The sequence below is a fragment of the Argiope bruennichi genome, chromosome 4, assembly GCF_947563725.1.
Source record: "Argiope bruennichi chromosome 4, qqArgBrue1.1, whole genome shotgun sequence".
NCBI classification, from domain to species: Eukaryota; Metazoa; Arthropoda; class Arachnida; order Araneae; family Araneidae; genus Argiope; species Argiope bruennichi.
In genome coordinates this window covers 100,778,416-100,792,521 of record NC_079154.1, presented here as the reverse complement: position 1 = coordinate 100,792,521, position 14,106 = coordinate 100,778,416, and the positions used below count along the sequence as shown (strand labels likewise).

The 14,106-nt window shown below is 30.3% G+C and overlaps 1 protein-coding gene across 1 annotated transcript; it reads left to right on the top strand.

Annotated features, from left to right (window-relative positions):
* The first annotated feature begins 1,157 nt into the window (after positions 1-1,157).
* Positions 1,158-12,959, top strand: LOC129965417 (U9-ctenitoxin-Pr1a-like). The gene is made up of 5 exons (XM_056079271.1): positions 1,158-1,284; positions 4,382-4,493; positions 7,829-7,905; positions 9,266-9,323; positions 12,895-12,959. The coding sequence occupies exons 1-4, from the start codon at positions 1,246-1,248 to the stop codon at positions 9,293-9,295; spliced, it is 258 nt and encodes an 85-aa protein (XP_055935246.1). The 5' UTR covers positions 1,158-1,245; the 3' UTR covers positions 9,296-9,323; positions 12,895-12,959.
* The last annotated feature ends 1,147 nt before the right edge of the window (positions 12,960-14,106 follow it).

Sequence of the window (14,106 nt, the reverse complement as noted above, 5' to 3'; positions counted from 1 at the left end):
TTGCTTCCATCAAATTTACTTTTTTCTATCTTATCAATTTTACAAGATGAAATTAAAAAAAAAATGTATTCCTCTAAAAGTTTAACAACCATCACTTCCAATTAAAATAACCGGTCCTAAAGCGAATAGTATAAATATATAAGAAAATAGTTTGTAACTTGATACGTGCTTGGTTTTACGAAGGATTGCAACCAAGCAACGCAACAAATAAATTGGCGTTAATGAAGCGACGATTGTAAAATGAAGTTTTCCATTCGGGGAAACCCAAATACATGCTGTTTTTCTGTAGGAAGTTATGTTACATGAAATGTTATGATAGTTTTTTTTTTTAGATATCTTTTTTTTAGAATCAGATAGAAAGTTCTGTGCCAAGGAGAAGGCAATACCAGCAATTAATATATTCTTCGTTATATGGAAGATATATATTTGAATGAAGATGCTTTCCAGAATAATAAAGAAAAAATATATAAAAATAATTCATATAATTTAAGAATGCTAATTTTTAATGACATTTCAGAAAACTTGATATTTTAAAACTAAATTGGAAAAATTAGAACCTGCTTTCAGCGCTAAAACTTTCAAATCATTATAATAAGTATTAGGGAATCTATTTTATATTTACCATTAGGTGGCGGCACATGTATGAATAGAAAATACAATTAAATAAATCTGTTAAATGAATAAAAAGTTGAAAATATATTGAAATAGTATACCACCGCCGAAAACAAGTAAATACGTATAAATTCTAAACTCTAACGTGTCGGGTAAAAAAGGAAAATCAATTACAAATTTTAATATTATTAAAAATGAAAGAAGTCAAGTTAAATAAAACAGCCCAAATCATTGAAAAGAGGCGCATATTCAGACTTACTTCATACATTATTAAGATCAAGTAACATAATTAACAATAGAAAGCATAAATTATTTTATTGAAACCTTTAACAACCATAGTAAAGAAGCTGGTTTCTAAAGAAAACTTCGAATAAAAAGTGTCATTAGAAATGTTCATTTGTAACTTCCCAAGCAAGATTATAATATCAAATATTAAAAAATGCCGAATTTTAATTTCAAAGCCACAGATAACAGCTAATCTTATCATCACTTTTGTGATTGATAATTTGTAAACATCTGTTGACTTCTGAGTCCCAGCTGTTACAATTTTCTTCACCAAATAGATAAATAAATCAAGAAGATCCTAATTAGTTCAGATCTCTTTTTCAAATAAAATAAAGAGGGTGATAGAAAATGAGGACCATATTTGCGCTTTTCCTTTTAGCCTGTGCAGTAAGTAATTATTAAAATAATTTTAAAATAAGAAAATAATTAATGGGACATGTAATAATAAGATATTTATTCTATCTTAAACTTCGAGATCGTCTGAAAGTGTTTCTTGTTGGTATTTTTGATATGTTTTCTGTCAAATTATATAAAAGTTCCGAATGAAATGAATTAAACAAGATAATTAATAAACTTAGTAAAACTAAATGCATTTAAATTTTTAAAAAAATCATTGCGCCTAACATTATTTACTGTGATAAAAAATGAATAGTTATAATTCTTATTTATTTTAATATGTTGTTTTTATATTAAATAAATTAGAAGTTAGAAAATTGAAAAAAAAACTATTAACACTTCTAAAAATTATTAAGGAAAATATAAAACAAGATTTAAATATTTATATTTAATAGTAGAATAACACACGTTCGAGAATGTGAATTGCATAATTCAAGTCCAATTTAACGAAAAATAATATGGATATTCTAACATTCAAATTTAAAAGTTACCTAATCATGTATTTCATTCTATATAATCTTGTTTTTTTTTAAAAATTATTATGCACTTTAAAGAATTATCGAACTGATTCTTCTTATTATAAAAATTTTGTTTTGTTTTATCTTTGTGTTGTCTTCAAACATGTTGGCTGCATATATGAGCAGCAATGGTTCGGTACGGAATGGATTCCTGATTTGATCGACGCGAGCAATTTTACTTTATTCACATGAAACCAAATTGACATTATTAAATTTAAGATTTTATAGAAATGCCATTATATCTATTTCTCAAAAAATATTAATATTACTAGATAATATAAAATTTTAAGCAAAAATATATTGTATAAATACATATTTTTAAAAAATATATGCAACATTGTAAAACAATATCAAAACATAATTGACCGTGAATTTAAAGTTTTAAATCCATGCAATAGATTAAATATTTTGCAAAAGAAAATCTTTGAAACAATTTTTTGCGTTTTCTTAACAGTCTGAATCAAATTCCTGCACCAATATTCTTTTCAAATCTCCTTTCTAAGACTCAAGGAAAGCTAAAGGATCTTCTATTAGTTAAATCCATCTGGAGTGCCTGGAGTAGCATTGAAAGAGAAATCGCAGTCGAGCTTCTCTGTATAGACATATTTCACTCTGTAAGTTTACTTTCAGAAACCAGCCCACATTTATGTTTGAAAACCGAAAAAAACATTCAGAATCTAACTCTTCACTAGAAAAAAAAGTCAATTCTGAAGGAAACATCAGTTTTCTGCTTCAAATCAATCAAGACCACTGGCAGTACAAGCAAACTTCTTCTGATTCATATTTTTCAATCATGCCCATACCATATCCGATTAGGTCATTCGTGGATTAATAAACTTTTATTGAGTTTTGAAACATATATGTAAATTTGCTTCAGAAACTTACATTTTTTTGTGAATTCTCCCTTTTATCATATGACATAATTGTTATCAGCGATAAAGTAATTTAAAATAATTTTTTCTATTACTAATGATTATATCTTCCTTCTAAGTGGCAACAGAGAAATAAAAATAATAGAAGATAAAACAAATTAATTTTAATATCTTGTTTAAATGCATAATAATTTCTGGTCAATGTCATCAGTACTGTATTACAATTTTTTATTATACAAGCAACATGTAATAGGTAGTCCATTTTATTATTATGAAAGGCATTCTCTGTGAGCATTTTCAATTTATTTACTATTTCAATGAAATCCATACAGGGCAATATTAAGACAAAATCTACAATATATCCGAATACAAGACATATGAAACATATAATTGAATCTCTTCTCGAACCATACAATTCAATATATGAATTGAAGAGATTACCTGCACAATTTAAAATCAGGCATTCCATAGAATAGCTTGGCAGATTTAGGCAACTAATTAAACGATAAATATTTCACATATTTCTTAGGCGTTCTATGCGCCGCCAAATATATATGTAAAATTATGAAATGCATTTCTGATTTGTTTCGAATATTAAGTGGCGAGATACTTGACATTTAACGATCGATTCAGGTTCAGGATTTTCCGTTTGTTTTACCTACATTATTTTTTTATAGATAGAATATAATTATTTTTAAATAAATGTCGTAAATCTTTTGTAGAATTTTAGTAGTACCTAGTAGTTGTTATGTATCTGGCAACAGCCAGATTAGAGAAAGGAACTGTTATGTATCTGGCAACAGGCAGATTAGAGAACCTTCCAGGCTGTGTGACATGCGCGTGTTGTTCGTACGTTTTTGAGTACCGAGTTCTTCGTATTGTACTTGTTCGGTGTAGTTATTGTTATGCTCGTTCGTGCCTGGGCATCTTAATACTAATAAATGTTCTTTGCGTGTATGTAAAACGAATCGTATCGTCTCTCGGTCTACCTGGCATACATGACAAAAGAGTTGGCGACGAGGATGGGATTGTAGTATATAATTTGTAGTATCTACCTATTACGTGCACTGTCCAAGAGAAAAAAAATTGCATACTCAGTTGATTTTCATATTTCATGCTTTGTTTAAAACTGTCTGGGAATTGTGCTTTTTATAGGAATTATACTTTCCATATATTGAAGGTAATAGAGATTCAAGAAGTAATTTCAGCTACATATTTAACATGTATTTTGTTATCAAACTCACGTCAATGTCTGAAAATATTCTTCAGGTGGTCTGAAATGAATTCTTCATGTACAAGAAATGGATTATTGTTGGATCTGTAAGAAACAGTAGTCATAAAATCAAATATTGCAGAAATAAATAACATTTTTAACCCTCCTCTGTATTGCTTCAAATAGTTTCATTATATCATTGCTTACAAGGAAGTTATAGCCATTTGTAATCAGAGCAATTGTTCTGAAATATCCTCTATATTGATATTTCTGTGATAGCCAATTAAGTTCAGTTAGATAGCATTAGTAAAAAAAAGCCAGATATTGATAAACGGACACATTTTAGACAAATCTGGAATTCACATCTGTCTTACACGTCATTGTTTTACAACATCTTGAAATGCTATTTCGTTTCTGAGCGCTTGAATTGAATGTGAATTTATAACCAGAATGACAAATATTTCAAATGAATTCTCTCTATTTAGGTGTTTGTAGCTGTCACTGGTGAGTATTGCGGGTCTATTCCATCTTGTGGAGTAGGGCAGTGTTGCTCAGGAGGGTCCTTTCACCGATATTGCAGGAACTACGGTGATGAAGGTAAGTTTCAAAAGAAATGAGGAAATAGTGGATCCTTTAATAAATTGTAGATTATATTCTGAGGATAATCACCTAAAATACGGCGAGTTACCTTAATTAATCTTAAATGATTGAGTAATGACTTTTCAGTTGATCCCCCAATGATTTTCGAATTTCACATTTGTTTAAGAATACGTTTACATTAGGGCAATAGCAGGCGGCAATCAATGTTCTCTGGGTCTGTTTTGTCTTAACGTAAACACATTAGTACTATCGATTATATATTGTACAACAGAAAGAAGTTCTCGGATAGAACAACGATTCCCCATTTTATGTTCTTTATTCCTTTCCGCTCATGCGCATGCTTCTTTTAATAGAATTTAGAGTGAAAATCAAAACTTTTACTGATGTAAATGTATATTCTATTATTCTTTGATTTATGAACTCGCTTTCATTTATAAATGCGTGTGTGTTTTCAACTTTCAAATTTAAAGTGATTTAAATATTTTGTTCCAGTGCTCCCGATTTCTCCAGTGTAAATGTCATTATTACCCATTCCGGTTCCTTTTTTTATATAAAGTGAGACAAATTTAATTTAACTCTCCTTTCATGGAATGCTTTTTTTTTCCTGGACCAATGTGCGTTCTCTCTAGAAGGTCCTTTTTATTGATTGCAAGTGTCGTTTGTTCCACCGTGCTAGGTGGGGTTACTCTTCGGTGGTCCCTCAAGTTTCCATCATGACCTTTGGGTATATCGAGGTACAACTTATATTCCATAGAATATTATATATGTTTATGGACTTTGCAATTCTAATGCACTTAAAGCTGTTGAAACACCTAATCTTGGCTTATGAGTTTAAAAATGTGGTAATTCGTTATACGAGTGGCGTTGAGATTAATGGCTCATCTGCAGTCTATGATGCAAACCGGCATTTGCTGATGTGTTGCAACAAATCACAATTTCACACAAATACATCTATTATTGTGAAGGAAATCATTCGGTGAATATATTGTTACGAATCTGTGAGGCGGCTTCCCAGCATAGTCGGTTCCATAGGAGGTTTCAGAGCTTGGCGACACACTTGGCTACCATTTGGCGACTTGGCGATGAATTTGGTGACTTTGGCGCCAAATTAGATTACACCGGAACATCGAGAATTTTCCCGTTCTGTCCAGTAGGAACCGAGTTATGCCTCGAACGTTCCTGATTGGTTGAGAGGCTTCTAGCCCCGCCTCCTGAGACCTTTAAAAGGAGCTGCAGCTGCCGGGGAGTCGACGGTGAATTGATTCGTGGACCAGTGGAGTCGAAGAGCAGTCGGAACCGACGGTAAAGGACTGGCCTTCCAGAGGTAAGCGGAGCAGCGACGGAGTGAAGCTAGTGCTGAACTAAACTGTGTACTACTGTCTGCAGTAGAATCTGTTGTATGCTGCACGTCTCGGCTGAAAATAATCGTCTTCTGTGCTGTATATAGTTGTCGTCTTTGTGCTGTCCTGGGTGTCTTCGTGTAAATAAATGTCGTTGTTTTATTTTCTACTGCCGCTTGGTGATTGAGCGTTCTTCACACCATATAACTCCCACTATCCAAACGAACTCCGGGAAATTTCGCAACAAAATGGTTTGAAAAGTTCAACGAGCTTGTTAATGGAGAATGACGTTTTACTACACAAGAAATCCCGAAACACCAGTAACAAAACACAACCGAAGCATTTGTAAAAACATCCCTTGCAGAAAGCAATAACACAACAGCAGAACAGAAAGTCACAAGTTAAATAATGGTACAGAAGAGCAGCCCTCAGCTTGAGCTTATTCAGCAATCAACACTACAAAGAAAGAATTTACTTGACTGACTCGCTTTAGCTTTCTTTCCAGCTTATAGAGGTTTCTGATGCCGATAATGGAATTTTCTAGAAGAATTACTCTATCTCGAGTCCTAATAGAGATTTCCTCATAATTTTTGTATTTTCCTGAGACCTTATTTTTATCATCTAAATTGTCAAATTTGTCGCTAAGCTATGGAGTCACTGATTAGATATGTATTCGGTATCTATTAAAGATATCCGTAAATCTATCTTCCTTATTGTAACTAACAGCAAATGAAAAAAGCATATCCTACTAACAGCAAATGAAAAAAATTTACATATTTTTAACATACTATTAATTTTTGCTTGACACTGCAGCTTTATTTTCTCATCATTTTCCTGCACGTATTGTATAATAGCTGCAATCAAAATTTTATTCCTTCTCCTTAAACAGTATGCTCGATAGAAAGAAATCTGCAAAGCATTTTAAAAAGATATTTTGAATAGAAATATAAAAATAACGCTCTAATCTGTTTGCATTAGACTACATGGAGTCGTATAACTACAGGTATAGTTACCATAATAAATTATTTTTATGTTTGATCAGGAGTTTTCCTTACATTACACAAATAGGTACTCAAAGCAAATAGTCCTGTCTCCATGAAGAATAAAATCGCTTATACGATTGTTAAATCAACCACAGCATTCCAAGAGGTTTCTGGTACAGAAAAAGCTGAACTGCAAACAGATTGGAATGTATAAAATTTCATAAGAAATGGCCCTTCGACTCGAAAATAATTCTTCATGAAGACTGAAAATTTGAGGATTAAGATAAAAATCTTCCAAGACATCCGCTTTTCAATACTCTGCGATATCAGAAGTTTAGTACTGCTTTGATTCAACTTTATATTTAAAATCTTAGAATTTGCCATGATTGTAATCTTCTGTAAATTTATGACATAATTCTAGTTTTTAATGTCATCAAACACTAATAAATGTTAGCATAGTCTAAATTATAAGTGTAGATTAATTCTGAAGCATTTTTTGAAATTCAAATAGAAAATAAAAAATTAGAAAAGCTTCAAAAATAGATTTTTTTTATTAATGTATTAGATATAAGAAAATTTTTAAAAATCAGAATTATGGAAATCAAGACAAAATTTCAAACTGTTAATCATTGATACAAGCATACTGTCAGTTAATTTAAATTTTACAAATTTATAACACATGTTTTATTTTTAATGGATGTATAGAAATGTTTTCTTATTATATTTATGCGATTTTAAGATTTTGTTTTGATATCTTTGTTTTTGACAAAAATAATATATTGCAGTTTATTAATTCACTAATAAAAGCATATTTGAAAAATCTTTATTTAATTTTTAACAAAAAAAGTATATTCTAGCAGAATTACTCTAAAGTGCAATAGCAGATTCTTTCATCAAGAACTTGAACAGAAACAATATATTCTTACACAATTTCGTCGAAATGCAGGCAGATTCTTTCATAATTTAAACATATTATTTTCTAATGAAGTTCCCTCATGACCTTTTGCAGGTGAATCTTGTGAGCCACCAAATAAGTATGATATTTACAAAGTAGCATGTCCTTGCAAACCAGGCCTGGTTTGCAGCGTAAGTAACAACATAAATTTTTACTCTATTTTTTTAATTAAAATGTATCCATTGATTAATTAAATGAATTCGTTGATTGATAAAGTGTTTTTATTAGTCAATCAAGAATATTTATTAATAAAATTTTCTTTAAGTAGATATTTGTATAAAATTAAATATGATATTTTATTAAAATAATTAAGAAGTCTCAGATTAAAAAAAATTCATACAATCCAAGAACCATGGTTTCACTCATTTGGAAAAAAAATATTTCGCAGAATGAAAGGTTATTAAGAAACTGAAAAAATTATTCCTAAACTGGGCGCCCTAATTTTCCCCCTCCTTGATTGAAAGAAAAAGTTCAAACGCTTTTTTTTGTACAAATATTTGTTAGAGATTCCAAGTATATGTATAAATAGAAAAGTTAAATGTATCAATACTGAAGCCTAGTTAACGTCAGTTATTTGGGAAATAGGAGCCAAATATTTGAATTCAGGATGGATTTCTGAATTCAAATATTTGATGGAATCTTTTTATCAGCTTATATATTAAGATTCAATCGAAACACTTGATGTTAATAGAAAAATTTCTTGGTTCAAATTGGTTTCATTAGTTTATTATCCCGTTTTGAAGTTACACGATTGCTATTTTGAAAGAATACTCATCATTTTGAACCATGATCAGATGATGGGAAAAAGTTATTCCTTTCTCCGACTCATTAATGGAATGGCGTTCGACCGACTTTAGATTTAACGTGCAGAACGTCACAGGTTAGAAGTGACATGTCCGTGGAATCCTGTTCCTAACTTGTGATTCTCCGGTCTCGAACTTTAGACTACCAAGCCTAAATTTGGGATAGGGATCTATAATTCTTGAAACGCCCTCAATGATATTAATCAGATTTTTTTTTATCAACCAATCTATTTTTGATTTTATCATTTTCATATTAGGGATATATTAGCGCAATTTCGTCCAAATACCTATTATTCATTTTCTAGTAGTTAAATATAAAACAAAGTGTAGGGTAAAATTACAAACCACTCATCCAATAAGCGATACAACTTACGCAAGAGTGTCATTAGAGAAATAAAATGTTAATTACTAAAAGTTACATTCTGTCTGATATTTCAGTAAATTTAAGATTATATTTTGAAAAATCATAAATTTTGTATATTCGAAAAATTTCGATTCTGGGAAATAATTTTAATGTATATTTCTTTAAGTTGGATGGCTTACATGCGTTTGTCTAAACACAAAATAAATGGGATATTTCCTGATTGTATTAATTATTGTTTACAAGCTTTTAATTTATTTCAGACTATTATTGCATAATATTTGGAAAGATTTTGAAACCATTTTTTTTTTTTTTTTTACTTTATAGGCTATAAACAGATGCCAAAAAGAAGAGTAATTTGAATTTGGCCTTTATAACATGAATAGTAAGTTTTTATTATTTTTTATAAAAACTTTTTTAAATAAAATCATCTTGATCTATTTCTAAAGTAATGGAAAATATGCTTTCCACATAACAAAATATTTTACCAATTCTTCTTTGTTTTAATCTTTGTCATGAATCTCTGATCTATTTTATGCCATAAAATAATAACTGAAGACTGATTTTATATTTGTGGTCTTAAAATAGTAATTAGAATGGATTTAAGAAACTAAAGTGACAAAAGAAGTTCTATATTTACTATAGATTACCCTACATTATTTGCTGCGTTACATTTTTTTGTGGCTTAATTAACAAAAAAAAATCTGGGTTTCTTGAGGTTTTACTTTTTTCAAATAATAAATAGTTCAAACATTTAGAAATTAAATATATTTTTAGCCTAATTACACCTGAAGATATATGAAAGACAATGACTATACAACGAAGGATGATGAATTATTTTTTTCACTGTATTGTTACTCTGAAGATTGCAACATGAATCCGCTGAAGAAGCAGATTTTATGTCGAAAACCAATAAAAACTGCTGTAGATATTATAACCAAGATTAAAGGCAAGCATTGGAAAATAATTACTGGAGTTGTGTGACGATTTAATCTGACTTCGAGGGATTCTATGAATTCACTTTGATCAACAAAATATAACTTTGATAATCATGGAAAAAGGATTTAAAAAAGAAAAGTTAAAGATGAAGAAGGAGAATAGATTAAATAGTAAAATATAGGATTGAAGAATCAATCCTGCTGAAAATGGTAATCATAACTTGACCACTCTGATCCGCCACTACGACACACAATTAATGAGACTGACCCGACAGCATTGATTAGAATTGTGGTCGAGTCCTAAAGGGTCATCACCGGCCACGGTACAATCCTTCCAGTGGGAAGTACGTCCCGTCATGGGTAGGTGGTATCCTACCCTCACCATTTCTCTATCCACCTGGGTGATGAAAATGGGAAAATAATCATCTAAAATAGATTAAAACTGATTGAAATATGATAACGGGATTTTCATAACAAAGGCCATTATTTCATAATATCAAAAAAAGTCTTCATTATATATATATATATATATATATATATATATATATATATATATATATATATATATATATATATATATATATATATATATATATATATATATATATATATATAAAACTTCAGACATTTAAGAAGGACCCGAAGATACCTCTAATTAGAAATGGCATCTTGAATAAAGGCTTTGAATGAAGAAAACGATTGAAGCTCAAAATTAAGTTTTTGTCGGAAATTTGATCTATCATCAAAGATATAATTTTTGTTATTTTTGATTTGTGTAAATCGCAGGTGCAAAGATCATTACGCGCGCTGTTGCCACAGAACAAAAATGTCATGCTTGGTTTTGGTTTGGTTTATAAAGTTTAATGGCACAAGAGCCTATCTTGGCTGAACTGCGCCATACGTACGGTTAAAAGCAAATCTTATTCAGCAACAAGATTTAAAAATTAAAACACAAGTTCAATGGAACTATGAATATAAGAAAATGCCCAAATACATGAAAATAAGAATCTAATAAAAAGATACAAAATAAACAAAGAGAGTGCAATTGAAAAAGGATAAAGTTTATCTAAGATGCAATTGAAAAAGGATAAAGTTTATCTAAGATGACGATTTATCAAATACATGTAAAAAAGCGAATAGCTTTTTAAAAGTTAAAAATATTTGGGTAGTGTTTTTCACCCACCTAGTCCTGCATAGTTAGAGACGATGACTGGAAAAACAACTCACGATGGGATTTAAAATCAGGACATTCAATAAGAATGTGTTTCACAGTAAAATCAGTACTGCATGTAAGACACATGGGTTTCCTCTCTCCACAAATGAGATGTTTATGAGTTAAACGTGTATGTCCTATATGGAGGCGGGTCAATTTAACATCCAACTCCCGTACAGGGTGTATAGGCCATACTCCAATGAAAGATTTAATGGTATGCAATTTGTTGTCAATTTGCTCATTCCAGTTTGCCTGCCAAGTGGAATAAAGATGACAAAGAAAGAACTTCATCGCATCACATTAAGGAATATTTTGTGAAAGAAATTAAGAAGCAGATTTTGCAGCACAATCTGCTGCCTCATTCCCAGAAATGCCCGAGTGACTCGGTACCCAACAAAATAAAATATTAAATGTCTTATTTCGTAGAAGGAATAAAGTATTTTGAATTTCTAAGGCGACAGGATGCATTTGACTGTCGGGATGGGAGAGCATCTCTAAAGCACTCATACTGTCAGTATAAATAATGAAGCTGAGATAAGTAGACATCGAAATTTCCTGAAGGGCAGAGGAAATTGCCATTAGTTCATCATTAAAGACAGAAAAACAGGTATGTAAACGATAGCTGAGTGTCCAAGATGGAAGTACAATACCAAAGCCGACATGCCCATCTGATTTCGATCCATTTGTAAAAACTGGGATGAAAGATGAATACTGACAGCGATGATAGAGAAATATCTGTTGGAAAAACCACAGATGCTGTTGTAGATTTATCATATCCAGAAAATGGATTTAAAAAGGAAAATTCTGGCTTATCCCATGGTGCAAAGCAAAAGACATTAGTAGACTTAATTGTTAAATTAAAGTCCGAGTCCTGTAAAAGCTTTTTCATTCTCACACTGAACGGTGGAATGCAAGAGGAACGAACATCATAAATTCTCCCAAGACCAGCTGGAAATGTTAATTCAGTTATAGGGTGCTTCGGGAGAGACTGAGTTCGGAAGTAATACAAGGCGGCAATTTTTTTACACCTTAAGTAGAGGTAGTAATATATTGTATAAACTTTGTATGGGGGATGTTCGAAAGGCACCAGAGCAGATTCTCAATGCAGAATGATGGATAGTATCCAGTCTGCGCAAAACACTAGGACGCACCCTGCATCCGTAATCGATACAGGAAAGAATGATTGCCTCCAAAAATATCATGCAATTTGATCAATGTTCTAATTTACCATTTGATAATCGTAGGTAAGAAACATACTTTTTACGATAATACGAATAAAAGAAGTGGTCAACATATTTCTCAAAAATGAAAACATTTCATGAAAGTAGGTACACAAGTTTTAAAAGGTACCAAAATATATTAAGGATTTATTGAACATACAAAATATTCTTTGAAAGTTACTTTCCACAATAATTTTAATAATATCAAATACAGAGATCGTCTAACATATATATACAAGAGTTTTTGAGGAAAAAAAAAATCTAAAATGTGATTTTTAAAAAATTTTACATTGTAAGCTTAGAGATCGAATTGCTTTAGCAAGTAATTAAAATTCTGTATGCACATGCGTGTATATTTTTTGATATAAAAAAGACAAACGTCAATACAGTTTTATTTAATTTTATTTTAACTGAAATAATTTTTTTTCTTTAAATCAATATGTATATGGAAAAATCTAATATCATTTGATAAAAATTCAATAAAAAATAGGGATAAATATATTAATTACATCTAAAGGAGAAATATATCAATTATATAAACTTTTAATGGAAAATAAGAACTAATTTTTTTCATACAATTTTCAGGCTTCTGGAAGATGTTTTGAAGATCTCAAATGTAAAATTTTCCAATAAAGAAATTTCACATTTTATTTGTTCATTATTTTATTTGTATTAACAGGGATTAGAATGCCATAAAATGATCGCAAAATATAAAGAAAAACATTAACAAAATTAAAAAATGACAAATTTGATTTGCTGAATCATTTTTTGCGCACTCAGAAAATTATGATTAAATGGATATTACGGTATCCTAAGACTCGGTCTGTTTGTTCATATGAATATATACACGTTTAATTAAAAAAAATTCAAAAAGTTATATAAAATATAATTTACAGATTTATCATCAGAACTGTAAATGCATTTAAAATTTTGGATCAAATCTATAAAAAATGAGCGAGGGCGTTTGTTGGTACCTTATCTCCGCATATCGTTATGGACAAGTAAGAAACGGAAAGGTAAATTTTATTTGAAACATGGAATAAATTTTCAAATGTGAGGCATTCAAATCGATGCAATTTCAAAAAAAGTTTAAGATTTAGATTACAGATCGTATAGATTGTTTTCCAGTGAGATAATTCTGGACTAAAAGTTGAAATATGTCTCCACTCTTTTCTGACGTCAAAAAGGAGGGAAAGTGATACAGATGTCAGTCTTCGTTACGTCACAGAGATAAAACTTGAATGCGTTTATGAGATTTTTTAAAATTAGCTACGAGTAAGGGCGTAAAAATAACACCATGCATGGGTGCCACTAATCTCACTACTCCATCGTCTTCTCGGATATAGCTACAGTACACAACATGAATTTCTCGTGGTATTCCAGAGGAAATAAGATGAAAAAACGATTTAGAAATTAAAAATATATAAGAACGCAGCTAAAAGTTTTCATTTAAGATAGTGCTTGAACTGTTTAATGTCAACTTCAATGTTTAAATGTCTGGTAATTTAAAAGCAAATAATTTATACAAAAAAAAAGAACAACTAGATTTGAAATAAAAAAAATATATTTTAAAAACATAAAAATATCTCGGTGAGCAATATTTCTCAATAATCCCTTAAGTTTGAAGTAATGGATAAAATAAAGCAATAAATATTTGCCGTATGAGGTAGAATTTTCAATGGGTCAATTGGTGCTCTCGACTCAAAAGGAGAATAATTATGCTAAACTCATGCATATCCTGTATATATTTGAGTTATTATAAAATCGTTTTTCTATAACGATGCATTAGGTTAAATA